Source organism: Puma concolor, chromosome E2, assembly GCF_028749965.1.
Source record: "Puma concolor isolate L17-30 chromosome E2, mPumCon1.1.hap2, whole genome shotgun sequence".
NCBI classification, from domain to species: Eukaryota; Metazoa; Chordata; class Mammalia; order Carnivora; family Felidae; genus Puma; species Puma concolor.
This window is the reverse complement of record NC_141681.1, coordinates 37,594,575-37,611,914: the sequence shown is the minus strand read 5'-3', so window position 1 is coordinate 37,611,914 and position 17,340 is coordinate 37,594,575. Positions and strand designations below refer to the sequence as shown.

Below are 17,340 nucleotides of genomic sequence, written 5' to 3'. Positions count from 1 at the left end.
AATACAATAGCTCTATGTACTGGCACTGGAGGTTCCTGGGAGCTTCTCATCTGGTCATCCTCAACAAAGCCAGCCAGTCCACAAGCCTCAACCACTCAGCCAGTTTTTTGTGCCTTACTCTGAAATATGCACAGATAAAAAAAAATATCACCAGGTATTCAAAGAAAGCCCCAAGGTGAAAAGGGGAGCACCCCAAAACAGAAATGTAATCATGGAGGAAACAGAGAAAACAAGAAACAGAAGAAAGTTTCAAAAAGGCTCTCATTAGTTGCCACAGAAAAGTATGAAACGCAATTCCATCCATTAAAAAAGAAGACGGTGTTATGGGGAAAGAACAGGCATAGAATAGAAGAGCAGTCTTGGAAATTAAAAATACAAATGTTAAAATTTTATTTTTTTTAAGTTGATTTATTTATTTTGAGAGGCTGGGGAGGGATAGAAAGAGACAGAGAATTCCAAGGAGGCTCCACACTGTCAGGGTGGAGCCCAACTGGGGGCTCGAACCCACAAATCATCAGATCATGACCTGAGCCAAAATCAAGAGTCAGATGCTTAACTAAATGAGCCATCCAGGCACCCCATGAATGTTAGCATTTTAAAATCCAGTATGGAGATGAAAAAAATGAAGTTAAGATAATATCCCAGAAAGGACAATTAAAAGATGAAGAGCCCTATGTAGAGAGAGAAAAGATAAGAGTAGATAATGGATCCAGCCCCATATCTAGTTAACTGGAATTTCAGGAGAAATGAAAGAGGGTAGGAATTTATCAAAGAAATACTACAGTCATCATGCAATTTTTGAACACAGAGATAAAGAGATTATAAAAGCTCCCCAAAATGTGAAAGAAAAAAATCATGTGCCAAAGAACCAGAATCAGGATGACATCAGACTTCTCGTTCTAAAACAACTGGACACTGGAACAGACTGAATGTAGTATATTCTAGATTAGAAATTTGAAGACACTGCACATCGTCAAAGGACAGAAGGAAGCATTTTTAAGACTTGCAGAGATGTGGGGCACCTAGGTGGCTCAGTCAGTTAAGCCTCTGACTGTTGATTTCAGTCATGATCTCACCTTTGTGAGACTGAGCCTCCTCTTTGGCTCCTCACTGAGTGCAGAGCCTGCTTGGGATTCATTCTCTCTCCCTCTGCCCCTCCCCTTCCCATGCACGCGTGCGCGCGCGCGCGATCTCTCTCTCTCTCTCTCTCTCTCTCTCTCTCAAGATAAATAAATAAACATTAAAAGGAAAAAAAAAAGACTTTCAGAGATGTAAACAATTTAAGCACCTTTTGAAATAAGGACATTAAAGTACATGATTGATTTTTTTAGTGAATACTATTTGCATAATATTGTTCACACTATTATGCTGTAATGAAGTCAACACTTTGCAAAGTTAAAACAGTGATGTTGTAAGGATGGGGGAGGGGAAGTGGGAAAGTGACAAAACTGAATCATTTCTCTTAATAGGAAACGCACAGACAATGCACAAAATTGACAAGGAGGAAAGTGGAGGCAAATACCAGGAGAAACCACTGAAAGACTCCCCTGTGTTTGCTGCTGGGAAGCAGGAAGGGAAGTAGGTTTTGCAGAGCTCAGGGTACAACATGTACAACGTGTCCTATACTTTGCAGATGTGTATGGTCATAACAAGCGTTGCAGCACACCGCAGTGAGGGCTCTAGCGAGGGTCTTGTAATGAAATCAAATATGACAGCTTTCTCAGAGATGGAGGCCATGTAGCTTGAGAAAAGGTATGCTTTTCTACTTCACAGAAAAGCGCCCCCTGGCCAGCTGCATAGCTGAAACTTAGCCTCTCTGAATGCAGCTTTCCTCACCTGTAAGGGGGTGCAGGACAGTGCAGTAAGCACAGGGCTGTTTGAGTATTCATGTAAGTGAAACATTTTGCACCATACCTGGCACGCGGTAAGTCCATGAAAACTTTGGAGATTACAACTCACACCCCCCACCCATCCCTGCTCCAGATGGTCAGCCAACAGGACAGCAGTGTGTCCAGCCACCTCATTGTGGGGTGGTAGGAGGGAAAGGAGTTATCTCCCCAGTCCTAAATCAGCTCCCACAGGTACCAGCCCACCCAGGCCATCTCCCTTGTATGCACAATTAACTGATGTGCACTCAAAAAGTGCAAACCTGTCCTCCATTAAGCAGAGCTTATTCAGGAAAGGAAATCGGATATGAAACAGAACCCCAGAAAGTCTCACAGGTTCAACTCAGACAATTTAGGGGTTAGCAGCCACCAGGCCTTGTCTGCCCGCTACACCCTTAGTTGAGGAGGCCCAAGCTGACCATCCCTGGGCCGTATCCATCAACCAGAGCTTCCTGCTGACCGTGCTTCTTGGTCCAAGAGGACCTACGTCTGGGGGATAATTGTCACCAAGGCCTCCTTAGTCGCATGACCCTAACAATTGTCCCTCAGACTCCTACTTCAAAGCAGACCGGCCTGGAGCGCCCTTACCGCAAATATCTGGATGTAATCTGATGCCCGCTGCTGGCCTCTGGCGCTGGAGCCGTGAAGTGCCTGAGTGGGGCACAGAGTCCCCTTCCTGCGGCTGCACCCGTTGTGCCAACTCAGTGTTTACTCTGCCTGGAGATGCCCAACCGCCCCGGGAGTGCTGGGAATGAGGTGGGCTGGCCAGCCAGGATGATTTCTCTAGAACTCAGGCAGCAGTGATAAGCCTGGCATTTCCGCTTATCTCTGACCCTGCCCCAGGCCCCAGAGGCATCCAGAGGCTTCGCTCTGTTATCTGGTTTGCTGGGTGGTATCTGCTTCCTGGGGGGCCTACTTCCTGCATCACTTAATGAAGTGTCCAGCTGTGAAACAAACACCGTGTGGTCTGAGGAGGGAGGAAAGAAGGGAGGGAGCCTAGGGCAGAACTGACCTGATTTCAAAACCCAGGATCCTGGTGCAAGGGGCCCAGGAGAGGAGCTGGGAATCACTCCCTGATTCAGGCAGCTCTCCAGGACAGAAGAAAGGTCCAATTAGCCAGAGTAGGGGACCCTTCTTTTCTTTGCAGGGGCTGCTTACACCCTGGCTGGGAGTCTGGTTAGTTATCTCCAGGCTGAGAGGGTCTACCTGTTCCCTCTTTGAGTAAAACTATTCAGGAAGCAACAAAGACATACAGAGCCCCAGAGACTGGAGCTGCAGTGAGGGAGAAGGCATGACCTACTCCTGCTGCATGAGGTCAGTGTTCTCATTTTGTAGATGGAGAATCTGAAGCCATGAGAGGGGAAGGGACTTTCTGAAGGTCATATAGTAAGTTAATGGCAAAAACAGGACCAGATAGCAAAACTGTTGCCCTCAGAGTAGCCATGGAACTCTGGCCCCACGATGTGGGTGTAAGAGGGATATATACGTTCATGTGCGTGCACGTGTGTGTGTGTGTGTGTGTGTGTGTGTGTGTAGACAAGATTAGGCTCTGCCCCACAGGCTTGGCTCTGACAGTTGTCTGGGTAGATGAGGAGGGGGCAAAGGGTCTGGGACCCCCAGATACAATATTGGTTGCTTATTTTTTCATAGAAAAATGTCTACAATGGTCTCAGAAAGATAGTAAAGCTACCCAGAAAGATAGTAAAACAACAGCCACAGTCCTGCCAAGATGAATCTAGGAACTAGGCTTGGGAATAAAACCAAAGTCAAGCTGGACTCTCTGAAGAAGCAGAGAGGGAAATGACAGCTACATGGAAACCTGGCCTGAGCTTGGGAAGTCCCCTGCCAGCTCTCAGGTGGCTAGTGGATTTGCCCCCAGGATGTCACTCTCTTCCATGGTCAGCATTCCAACCCCTGCGGGAAGCTTTTGTATTTAGTCAATTCTTTTCCCCCATGCCTAGTGAAAATTGTTCCCGGACTAATCAGATGGAACCAGTCTGAAAATACTAGAGAAGAACAAAAAAGCACTCACAGAAGCCAAATCCAGACCAACAGCCTTCATTCCTTCATTCCTTCATTCCTTCAACACTTACCAAGCAACACCTGTTAGGGAGTAATGAAAGCACTAATATTTTCTGAGCACATCTATGTGTCCAGCACTGTGCTACAACTTTGCATAAATTACCTTTTGCACCTCAATAATTATAAAAGGAAGGGACTATTATCCCCACTTCACAGACAAGTAAACTGAGGCTTGGAGTAATAAAGCCACTTTCCAAAGTCAGAGTAAGACCCTATAATATAAATGCCAGCAGCCAGACTCCGACTCAGCTTACAACTGAAAGGAATCTAACTAAAACATCTTCTATCTAGAACCCAACTTTGTCTCTGGGGAGCTGCATTTGCCAACTGCCAGTTCAAAAACACAATTATATGTGCAAGTTAGAATCAGGCCAACCCGTTTCATACCAACACATTGCATTGCTGGCCCTTCTACCAGCTCACACAGGGAAGATATCTCCCCTTGCAAAATACTTTGACATGTGCTCACATTTACATTTTTTTGAGGTGGATGGATTACGTTCCCCATTTTCCCCAGTCAGAGACTGGGGCTCACAGTGAGAGTTTATGCAATGCTGGGACTTGGACCTGGCTCTATAGCTCTAGGGCCTGTGTTTGCAGCAGTGGGCAGAGTTTCTAAACCTCTCTCCCTCCCCCACCTCATCACTTTGGGATCCTGACTCAACTGGCCTGACTGAAAAGAGTCAGAGAAGGGGGTGTAGGCTTTTGATATGAGCTCACTTTTCTGAGCCTTATCAAAGTTAGACCTGTGGTAAGCAATCAGTGGCAATATCTTATTTAAACCCCTTGATTGTGCTAACCCTTGTGAGCTCAGAACTCTCTATGTGCCATGGGAAACTCAGAAAGTCTGGGCAGGAGCAAAGTTAACTCCTTGGAACAACAGAGAAAATGAGGTAGTCACTAACTCCTAGACTCAAAGGCTGTGGGTGCAAGGGAGCAAAATTGTAAGATATATCAGAGTTTCCAGCCCTACCATATCTGATAAAAAGAATTCCTTCTTCATCTGCTTAGATTCTCTCTTCTCAGTCTATCCCTACCCTCTGAAGAGAGCCTGGTTTCAGGATTTTTTGTGTCAAATCCAAAGAAAGGATGGTAAGATGGGGCCTGAGGACTGGAAGAGAGGATTTGGCTGAGCTAGGGAGCAAAGTGCCAAGAGTACGGAAGGAAAGAAGAGGAGAGACAGATAGTGAGTAGGGACTGGAGTTGCAGAGCAGCAGACCTGGGGCAGTCCCACAATGTGAGAGAATAGGAGAGAAAAGAAAGGAGCATTTGGGGAATCTTGTGCTGCAGGACAGAAATGCTCAGCAGGGATCACAAGTAGGAACGGCATATTAGCTGGGCTCCCATGGCCCAAGTCTCTGCAGAAACTCAGTCATATGGTGTTAACTAATTCAGGTGTAAGAGGGATGCAAAGAACTTAGAAAAAAAATTGGCAAAGGGAAGATTTCTTGGAGGAAATGGGACTTGAGTTGAGCCTTGGAAGATGGTGAGATCTGGGTAGGCCAAAGAAAGGGCAGTTTTTGTAAGGACACAGTGTGAACAGATCTCCAGCTGGAGCCTGGCAGGTGGGAGAGACAGTGCACAGGCTGGTCTCAGGCCAAGAGGTGTGGATGGAAAGTCAGATGATTCAGCAGGCAGGATCTGAAAGAGAGTGGACCCAGAAAATCGGGCAGCAACATTTAGACCCAAAGCAGCAAGATATAGGGACAACAATCCTATGGAATGTTTTTAGGTAGGAAATAACATGATAAAATTAGTGTTTAAGAATGTATGGAATAATTACCTAGGGGTGGGGGGCACTGACTCAGAGGAGACACAGAGCCACTTCGGAGATGCTGGAGATGTTTTATATCCTGAGTGGTGGTCACATCGGTGTACGCATGTGTGCATACAGGTCTGCTGTGTTCAATAGGCTCTAAGATTTGTACATTGTACTGCAGGTAAGGTATGCCTTAATCAAGTACCACTAGCACGAAGGGGGGGCGGAGGGGACTAAAGCACCTGATAACAGGGTGCAAATGGATCAGGAGGCAGGATCATCATCTACACAGAAGCTAAAATCAGCAAGTGTTTACCAGTTCTGGGGTGTAGCTGTTGCCAAAACACAGGAGTGCTAAGGAAGTGGAGTGACATCTGAGAGAACAAGTCTTTGAAAACCAGTGCTGACTGAAGTTCTAAGGTCCCCATCCACCCCCCCAACCCCCAGCACCACCACACATCCCCCCACCCCCCAGCCTCCAGCATACAATAGAAGCAGGACCCCTCCCCTTGGCGGAGACTCTGAGGATCTATGATGTTCTCCTCAGACTCAATAGGTGAAAACCTCACCCCAAAAGCAGGTTGGACAACAGCAGGTCATACATTAGGTCACATGTTTGTCTGAAATATGCATATATACCAATATGGTTAATTGTAGATGATCTTTATTTTCCATATTGCTTTGATATAATTATTCTAAATCTTTTAATGTGTATTATTTGTGTTATTAAACAAGTTTGTTTTTCTATAATAATCAACATTTACCTGGACCCACAGGAATTACTAGAGAGACAATATGCAGCAGAGAGAGGTTTAATTAACCAAGAACAGAGTAATAGACTCCCTTGAGTCCCTAGCTGACAGAAAACAACATTTAATAATCTTATGGGGAGGTCTGAGATCAATTGCTTGGCCTTAAATGAACAGAACGTAGGGAGGTAAAACAGACTCAGAAGGACTCCTCAGATGTAGCAAACCCTAGGGGGGAAGATCAACAAATCCTCTTTGCGCTTTGTTTTTTATACAGATTTTTGGACCCTTCCAACTTGGAACCAAATGTCCCAGACACCACGTGCAACTCAAACTACACAGTAAAATTAACTTGAAAATTTTTTAGAGAGAAGTTGGCAAATGTTTGGGAACAATCCCCAACTACAGCATTCTCAGATGATAGAAGGACCTATCAGCACTAATCACAGCAGTAAGTTTGAAAAAGGTTCTGAAGTCTGAATTATACATGCAGTTCCCCCAAATATGCACAAAGCCAAAGACAAATCCATGCACCTAAAACTGTTAGCTTTTATTGTTGCTTGTTTGTTTTTGATCAGATTCTACAAGTGTTTTCTGGAGGGTCTACATCCCCCTAATGCACCTGCTAAAAGCACAAACACACAGTAAGTTTATCATCTGCACTTACATACCACCTTCCATCCATGGAGCCCCAGTGGTCTGTCAGAAATATTGTTTTCGTGAGTCCCCAGTGAGATGTGTAAATATTGTTGCCTCCATCTTATACCCAGATAAACTTAAATATGTGGGCAGTTAAGTGGCTTGTCAATGGTTATAACCCAAGACAAAATCCTTGCAAGCTGCCCTCTGGTCTCCCTTCCTCCCTTCCTCTGCTGACCGTCCCTTTGAGCTTTCTCGTTGGCCCTGGCTTAAATCATGCATGCAGACCATTGTTTCCCTGGTGATGGAGGTGGCATTCTATTTCATGCCCTGAATCTGGCACAGGGCCCTGGCTTCAACGCATTTAGCCACAAGTGCATCAGCCGTGCGTGAGTGGAGACAGCTTGGCTCCTTGGAAACCTAAGTGGCGTGTGTCAGCTGGCTGCAGCCCACTGAGAGCCACTCCAGGCCATGCTGCTAACTCCTCCATCACTAGCCCAGAACAACCCACAGTGCAGGTGATGACGTCTCTGGGAGCTGGGTGAACAAATGGAAACAGCTCAAAGGCAAATGTTCTGGCCCCGCTCCAGGGCAGCCCTCAGGGAGAAATAATCCATCATTGTTGGAGACCCCAGGCACTTAAGACGGGTTGGCCTGCCCTCTGCTCATTTCCACAGAAAGCACAGCAAAGTGTGATGGTTGTTGATTACATTCCTAATAGGCAACTGAGTTTACATTTCCAAGTCCCAGTTAGCAGTCTTTATTCTTATGTTTCATTAATTAATTAATGTGTCCTTGAATGAGCATTCAGAATCCAAGCCAGACAAATAGGAAAGTTGCTGGGGAATCCACCAGGGGACAAGTGACCACCTAAAAAGTGTTTCCCTGATGGTTGCAGTCACTCTTAAAAATTGGGGATGGAGGATTTTTTATGGTCAATAAATGCCATATAACTTTTAAATAATTTCAACTTCTTTGCATCTAAAATGTCTTGTTATCTTACTGGATGGTCATGTGCACCATACGAACTAGAGCCTGGGTTAGTTGCCCTTCCTTCCCATATGTTTCCAAAGCACCCCATACTTGTTCCTATCAGAGCCAATTGGTAATAATAACACTTAATCTCTGTTGAGTGTTTACCTTGTACCAGGCACCCTGTCAGACATTTTGCATTCATTAGTTTTTTCAAGTTCTAGGTATTGCCATTAATGTCCTTATTTTGCAGATCAGGAAACTGGCCTAGAAAGGTCACAAAATCACTATGTTAGTTTCTTATGGCCATAACAAATTACCACAAATTTAGTGACTTCAACCAATAGAAATTTATTCTCTCACAGGTCTGGAGGTCAAAAGTCCAAAACCAGTATCAGTGGACCAAACCAAGGTGTCAGCAGGGCTGTGATTCCTCTGGAGGGTCCAGGGGAAAATCTGTCCTTTGCCTCATCCAGTTTCTAGTAGCTGCTGGCACTTCTTGATTTATGGCCACAATACTTATTCTCTGCCTCCATGATCTCACTGCCTTATCTGCTCCTCCCTGTGAGTCAGATCTCCTGCCTCCCTTTTATGATGATATATGTGATTACAGTTAGGGCCCACCTGGATAATTCAGGATAATCTTTGCATCTCAAGGTCCTTCACTTAATCATATCTGTGAAGTCCTTTTCTTCTTCTTCTTCTTTCTTCTTCTTCTTCTTCTTCTTCTTCTTCTTCTTCTTCTTCTTCTTCTTCTTCTTCTTCTTCTTCTTCTTCTTCTTCTTTTGCCATCTAACATAACATTCATAGGTTACAGGAATTAGAGTGTGAATAACTTTGGGGGGCCATTAGCCAGCCTACAAGTCACTCATCTAGTAGCTAGTGCCTTCAGGTGTCCCTTCCCATAGGCTCATGAGGATTCATCTGTGAAGTGGGGGTTGGAGCCTAGAGATCAAGAGCTCAGGTGCATACATACAAATGCCTGCCTGTAGTTTCAAGCGTAAGCAATTGTAACTCTTGTCCTTTTTGTTAAAAGCAGAGTGTAAGCTGGAGTTCTGACCCAACCTTGCAGATGGACACCAGTGAACACCAGGCTTCTATAGATAAAGAAATATGAAAATGAAGAAAAAAGAAAATTCTGCCAGAGAGCCCAAGAAAGTCAATGCTAACCAAACATAGTCGAACTTTCAAAATATTTGTCATGGAACAATATAAAGACCTGCCAGAACTAGCCATGCAAAGGATTTCTGCTCTTCAAAAGTGGAGAATGTGACCTTTCTCCAGAGCGAGTAGGGATCAGGGTCCCCAAAATGTGTATTTTTGTCAATAGATATTCTTATACATTGTTATAAATGGGATTCATCTGGAAATTAACAATCTGGTGGTCCTCTTGATGTTAAATTGATTCCAGTTTCAAGACCTATAACAAAAACATGACCAGTAAAATCAAGAGTTTAGAGCATGGAGAATAAACTAAGAAAAATAGGCAGCAAATAGTAGGAAAAGAACAGTAGAGGGGGAACAAGAACATTTAGAATCTGGGTGTTTGTTATTAGTATGTTTGAAAGATAATGCAAGCTGGCTTGCCTCAATGCTGAGCAAAATAAATGTGATTTGATTCTGATCCATTTATTAGCTGGGATAGGATAACATGAATTTTAACAAAGAAGTTTTAGTGCTGTACTTCTAAATATTGTCATATAGTATGATCTGTTCAACTTGCTATATTTCATTCAATTAGGTTTTTTAGTTTAATCGACTGGGATTCTTTACAGATATCACAAGGGTTTCTCAATTTGGGTAGAAAGTTGAAACAGGAAAGTAATAGATTTTGTCTTTTTAGAAAAAGAAAAACTAAACTACTTAAATGTCAACCAGTAGAGGAAAGAATTATAGCTCCACTTTTCCACTGCCAGAAAAGACATATAGGCAAGTTAAAATTCACATAAAACTGGATCCTACCTAAATTAAAAAGATAAATACCCTGACAACCATACTGATGAACACAGATATGTAAATCCATTAGCAATAGTGGAGGATATACAACCAATTATTAATAACAATTAATTCCTGGGCAGAGAGCAGAATTGGGTTAGAGAAATAAAGAAGGGAATAGCCAATTTCCCTGTATAGTCTACATCCTTTGATATTTGCATTTTTATAAGGAACCTGTTTTTGTATATTACTTGTTTACTTTTTTAAGCAATAAAAGATAAGTTATTTATATTAACGGAAATATCTCAGTAATTTATAGCGGTTTTTGTTAGAAATATTACTTGTGAGATAACAGTAAATGTTTGGGTTTTTTTTTTAACCTTTATTAATAAATCAGACATGCTCTCTCTGCCTTGACTCAGTATTAAAGGAACAGAAGTACACAAAGGAATAAACCCACACCTGAGGGAGAATAGGGTAAGGGAGTGTCACGTTAGGATGAGAGAGTGGACACACATCTGGAGGCCAGGAAGTTGATGGGAGAGGGTTCATAGGTAAGGAACATAGTAGAGAGTGGCGCTGTGAGGGCTGCAAAGGAGGGCAGCCAGTCAGCCTGAGGGGACCTGGGCAAGCTCTGACAGTGGATCAACTGTACCCACCTGCTTCCACCACCTCCCAACCCCACCGTAATCCAGTCCCTTGCACACATACCCAGCAAGTGCAGGCAGCTGGCATTTACCCTCAGGCAAAAACAAACAAGTCCCTGACAGCTCTTCTTCAAAGAAATTAAATAATCAGAGGCACCTGGGTGGCTCAATCAGTTAAGCATCTGACTTTGGCTCAGGTCATGATCTCACAGTTCATGAGTTCAAGCCCTGCAACCAGCTCTGTGCTGACAGCTCACAGCCTGGAGACTGTTTCAGATTCTGTGTCCCCTCTCTCTCTGCCCCTCCCCAGCTCATACTCAGTCTGTCTCTCTCTCTCTCAAAAATAAATAAACATTAAAAAAAAGAAATTAAACAATCCATATCAGAGAATCTAAGGTTTTTAGCATTCAACATTAAAGCCCTCATTCTGGCAGTTGGGTGCCTTCAGTCTCAAAATGAGTTCCCACTCACCTCCCCCACCTCACACCCAGAACACCCAGTCAGATTTCTCATTGGGAAGATGCAGCCCAGGTGTGTGGACCTTCTTTCTCAAATATGACAAGACATGCAAAGATCACTGAGATATTAGCAGATCCAGCAGCTTGAGAGTGAAAGACCAAGATATTTAAATGTGAAAAACAAATTCTGGTGGAAAGAAGCATAATCAGGGAATAGAAAAAAACAACTCAAAGAGATTTGAGAAAGATTTTATAAAGCCAGAAGAGGCTGATTTGGGGGGAAAAAATCAGAAAAGCGATTAGAGATTTAAAATACAATAGCTAAAATAAAATGTTCCAAATTAGAAACAAGATAAAATAAAGGAGGTCTTCCAGAGCATAAGATAAAAAAGAGAGAAAGTGTGAAAGAACAGATAAAATCCAGAAGTCCAATGTTCACCAAATGGAATCCCAGAAGGGAAGAGAGAAAAGGCTGGGAGGAGAAAAGCTGACTGAACTCCAGCTATTTACCCGTCTTTGCATCACTCGTTTCCAAGGGAGCTCTGACAGGGGCCCCCCGGAATGCCATCCCATCAAGACTGGGGAATGCTATATTCAGGAAGAGGAGTTGAGTGTGGCCAAAAATGACATATGATTATAACTTTCTTAATGCAGCCTAATAGCACCAAGGAAGCCAGGACCATGACCTTTGTTCATGTAAGCACTTGGACTGTAAGGATAGCTCATCTGACTCATTGAGAGAAATGCTAAAGTCAGGACAGGTTGAGCAGAGCCCTGAGATCATCATTAATGACATTCCTCCAGGCAAATACCACTTCATCCTCTTTAGATCTGGTTGTTCAATTGCCTATAATTTCACTCAACTCCCCAAGATTCAGCTCATGTTTCTCCATCTTGTTTACAAGGATGTCATCATTTTCTCCAATGCCTTGGTCTACAGAGTGTAGCAGGCGCTATACTCATTCAGGTGAGTGCCTGGTTAGTAAACATTCTGCCTCTTCCAGGAATGCCCCTAACACAGTCTACATTAGTAGACTCCCAGGAGTCTTGTCTGTACCATGTGTTTCTGGTGACCACCCACTAGTCATGACTGACTAATCCAAGAGTAGATTTCTGATCAGTTCAAAATAACTGGATTTTCCATCCTAGAAAGTTGAAAATTGGTCTGGTAAGAGAGGGATTCTAGAGACAATCTTTAGGCTTCAACCTGCAGAAAAGGGCCATAAAATCCTATAAATTGAAAAAGATACAAATGAAGTATAAGACAAATGGCACAAAAGTATATTTGTCAAGAACCAAGAACTATGATGTAGGCAAAGGTAGATTCACTGGAGACTTTCAGACCTCAACTGAACAAGCAGCATTTATTAAAGACAGGTTTTAGGAAACAATCAAGGCATAGAATTGAGAGATGAGGGCATGGTAAGAACTCTTAGGGAAGGAGAATTTGAGGAGGCATTTTTTCAGGAAAAGATGGTAAGGCCAATGAGTAGACCATAGTAATCAAGATGAAAGCCAGTCAAAATATGAACAAAATATTTTCATCCAAAATTTGCATCTGAAAAGAAACCCTGCAACACACTTGGAGAGGACACCTGTGTCAGTCAGGAAGGTTAAACGAGCACTTGGCTTTCTGCACTTTTATGTAATATTCCCAAAACAGTTTTTTTTTTTTTAATTTTTTTTTCAACGTTTTTTATTTATTTTTGGGACAGAGAGAGACAGAGCATGAACGGGGAAGAGGCAGAGAGAGAGGGAGACACAGCATCGGAAACAGGCTCCAGACTCCGAGCCATCAGCCCAGAGCCTGACGCGGGGCTCGAACTCCCGGACCGCGAGATCGTGACCTGGCTGAAGTAGGACGCTTAACCGACTGCGCCACCCAGGCGCCCCCAAAACAGTTTTTTAAAAAAGTTCTTTCTATCTACTTAAATCCCTTATTTTCCAGATGATGTCCATGTCACTTTCCTGGCCAGTTGCAATAATATTACTTGAAATGCATTTCCTTATTTGTCCTCCACCCTACAAGCTGTGGTACTTCTGTTATGGGACTGGGGTCATACTAACCTAGCTTTGTGTTCAGACTCTGCCATTTACCAAGTATATGACCCTGAGCAACTTTCTTGACTAACTCTTTGAGCTTCATTTTCCTGATTTATAATTATTAAACACAAGCATACATGGAAAAGTATGTGCCATAGTGCCTGGGACATAGTGAGTACTCCATAAATGGTAGCTCTTTTCTGTTGTCTTTGCTATTGTTCTTTTTAATCACATTCACATGTTGGCATTACCATAAAAACAAATAATTGTTCTCAGATGTGTTCCACTGATTCTTTTGTTACAAACATGAGTGACATTTTATGTGTTTTATATTTTTATAACTTCAAAATCACACTTAAAACTTTTAACTCTGAACTTGATGAAGGGCTGAAGTTACAGTTATCCACTTTATCTCTAGCACCAAATATATGTATCTCTCAACCCAGAAGAGGCACACACAAAAAATTTGTGTCCAAGCTGCTGCCAGTGGAGCTAAAGCAGATTCACTTAATGATGACATGTGAAATTTACAAAATGAAATTTTCATTTGCAGGTCTAATTAGAAACCATATACCAGAGAGTGAAGGTGTTTTTGTTTGTTTTATGTTTTATATTTCATTGAGAGAGAAAATTTTCCAAACCAAAGAAAAGTGAAAGTTAACAGTCTATCACTGTTGAAGAGACTCACCCCCAAATGATGTCCATTAGTCCATTCAACCATCCTTTTCTGGAAGTTTGCCATGTAGAAATAGCAGGAGCACTCTCTGAAAATAGCCCACATACATGGGAAGCAACTTGGAATCACTATCTGTTTCATCTATTACAAAGAAACATCTTTCACCTATGTCACACATTTATCATAGAAACACAAATCATTTTCCTGTGGAATATTTCCTAGAAATGCCAGATGTAAAATATCAAAAGAAATATTAAAAATCCAGGAGAAGGGGTTGTGGGAGGGGGGATGGGCTAAATGGGTAAGGGGCATTAAGGAATCTACTCTTGAAATCATTGTTGTACTATATGCTAACTAATTTGGATGTAAATTTTTAAAAATAAAAAATAAAATAGAAAAAAAAAGAACTTCACTACAAAGACACAGATATTTAGAAGGGAAAAAAAAATCCAGGAGATCTTTTGGAGAGCAGATAGATTTGGGCATTAAAACATAACTCGACCCCAAAACAAACAACCCAATTCAAAAATGGGCAAAGGGTTTAAATAGACATTTCTTCAAAGAAGATACATAAACAGCCAGTGAGCACATGAAAAAATGCTCAAAATCACACTAGTCATTAGGGAAATGTAAATCAAAACTATAGGATACCATTTCATACTCATTAGGATGGGTATTAAAAAAGAAAAAAAAAAGAGAGTAAAGCACACACATACACACACACACACACACACACACCAGAAAATAACAAATATTGGTGAGACTGTGGAGAAACTGAAACTTTTGTGCATTGCTGGTGGGAATATAAAATGGTGCAGCCACCATGTAAAATAGTTTGGTGACTTCTCAAAAAGTTAAACATAAACTTACCATATGATCGAGCTATTCCACTCCTAGGTATGTATGCAAAAGAATTGAAAGCAGGGACTCAGACAGATACGTACACCCATGTTCATAGCAGTATATTCATAATAGCCAAAAGGTGGAAACAACCCAAGTGTCCATCAACAGATGAATGAATAAACAAAATGCATTATATACATACAATGGCATATTACTCAACCTTAAGAAGCAATGAAATTCTGATACATGCTACAATGTGGATGAAACTTGAAAGCGTTATGCTATGCTAAGTGAAATAAGCCAGATAATAAAGGACAAACATTATATGAGTTCATTTATATGATATACTCAAACTATGCAAATTCATGTAGACACAAAGTAGAATAGAGGTTACTAGGAACTAGGAGCTGGGGGGAGGATGGCACGGGAAATTATTATTTAATGGACAGTCTATTTGGGATGATAAAAAAATTCTGGAAATAGTGGTGATTACTACACAGTGGGATGTCTGGGTGGCTCAGTCGGTTAAGCATCCAACTTTAGCTCAGGTCATAATCTCATGGTTCATGAGTTCAAGCCCCATGTAGGGCTCTGTGCTGACAGCTCAGAGCCTGAAGTCTGCTTCAGATTCTCCCCGCCCCTCTCTCTCTCTTTCTCTCTCTCTCCCCTCTCCTCTCTCTGCCCCTCGCCCACTTGCTCTCTCTCTCTCTCTCAAAGATAAACATTTTCAAAAAATTACCACACAATACTGTGAATGTAACTTATGTCACTGACTTGTACACTTAAAAATAATTAAAATGGGGGACCTAGGTGGCTCAGTTGGTTAAGTGTCCAACTCTTGGTTCTGGCTCAGGGCATGATCTCTTGGTTTCCTGAGTTCAAGCCCCACATTGGGCTCTGCACTGACCATGCAGAGCCTGCTTGGGATTCTCGCTCTCCCTCTCTCTCTGTCTCTCCCCTGCTCACACTGTCTCTGTCTCCTAAAAATAAATAAATAAACTTAAGAAAAATAGTTAAAATGGTAACTTTTGTTTTGTAGATTTTAACCAGAATAAAAATAAATAAATCCACCTCAACCTACACAAAACTAAAATAAAATTTCTAAACTTCTTGGGCCACGTATAATGCCATAAAAATGTTTGATAACTGCATCTAACAATCAGCTTAGCCCAGGAATGTGACAGCACAATTGCATCATAAAAACAAAATGACTCTGAAGCAGACTTCTTTACTGGTAAGAAGTGATTCTAATTAAAAAAAAAAAAAAGACAAAAATATCAGAAGTTTTTGATAGTTATGTTGTTAATAATTAGACTCTGAATGAGGATTAGTTTAGAAACCAAAGAGAGGGCATGTGCTTTATCACACAACAGGAAAGCATGTACAATTAGAATCTAAAGTGTTTTCTATTGACAGCAACTGGTTAAAACCAATATGAGCCTTTTTGCATACTTTAAAACCTGAGAATAAATATGAGCTAAATAATGGAGGCAGAGAACTTCTACTTTTAGGATAAAATAAGGACTGGATTGGGGCACCTGGGTGGCTCAGTCGGTTGAGTATCTGACTCTTGATTTCAGCTCAGGTCATGAGATTGAGCCCCAAGTCGATCTCTATCTGACAGCATGGAGCCTGCTTAGGATTCTCTCTCTGCTCATCTCTCTCTCTCTCTCTTTCTCTCTCAAACACACACACACACACACACACACACACACACACACACACACACCATGAATAAACTTTGAAAACAAAAATTTTAAAAAGAACTAGATTTACCCTCTTATCTGAAACAACTAGAAATATGGACAAAATATATGAAATAACAACAACGAAAAAGAAATAATAGTTCTCAAGACATTGGACATCAAGCAACATAGGACAGTGATGCATAAGAGATGGGGAAGAAATAGGTGAACCCTACAATCGCTCCAGTTTTTAGAGAGCTAGAGAAAAAGTAAAATATATTAAATAGAGACAGGAAAAAAAGTAAAATATATTAAATAGAGACAGGAAATATTTTAAAAGCCTCAAAATGAAACTGTAGAGAGGAAAACTACAACATCTGAGATGAAAAATACACTGGATGGGATTAAGGGCAGGTTAAGTACTGCAGAAGAAAAGACTAGTGAACTTGAAGACATAGCAATAGAAACCATCCAAAAAGAAAAAGAGAAAAACAACTAAAAAGAAGAAGGATGAGGAGAAAAAGGGAAAGAACAGAGCAATAATGAGCCATGGGACTTCAAGTGGCCTAACATATGTATAATAAGAGTCTCTACAGGAAGAGAAAAAAACAGTGGCCCCAAATTTCCAAATTTGATGAAAACCATAAATCCACTGACACAAGGTCAATGAACCCCAAGCATAAGCAGCATCACTCCTTGTCATTCAGCACTCAGCTGAAATGTCACCATCCCTGAGAAGCCTTCTCTTACCAACAAACCTTAAGTATTCATTATGCGATTATCTTATTTTTAAAATTGTCTACTTTTCATTACATATCCTTACTTCCACCCCAATGTAAGCTCTACAAAGATAGGACCCTTGTCTTCATACAGAACCACTGTATTTCCAGAGCCTATCAGAGTCCCTAGCACTTAGAAGATGCTCAATACATATTTCATGAATAAATTAATGACTTCATTCATTCC

General features: G+C 41.7%; 1 protein-coding gene across 1 annotated transcript in view; it reads right to left on the bottom strand.

The window, feature by feature from the left end:
- MYLK3 (myosin light chain kinase 3) overlaps nt 1-7,347 on the bottom strand; it is a 44,732-nt gene extending 37,385 nt beyond the window's left edge. The window contains exon 1 of the mRNA XM_086689527.1: nt 7,144-7,347. Within this exon, the coding sequence (XP_086545653.1) occupies nt 7,144-7,161 (18 nt within the window). The 5' untranslated portion in view covers nt 7,162-7,347. The remainder of the gene's footprint in view (nt 1-7,143) is intronic.
- Nucleotides 7,348-17,340: the final 9,993 nt, after the last annotated feature.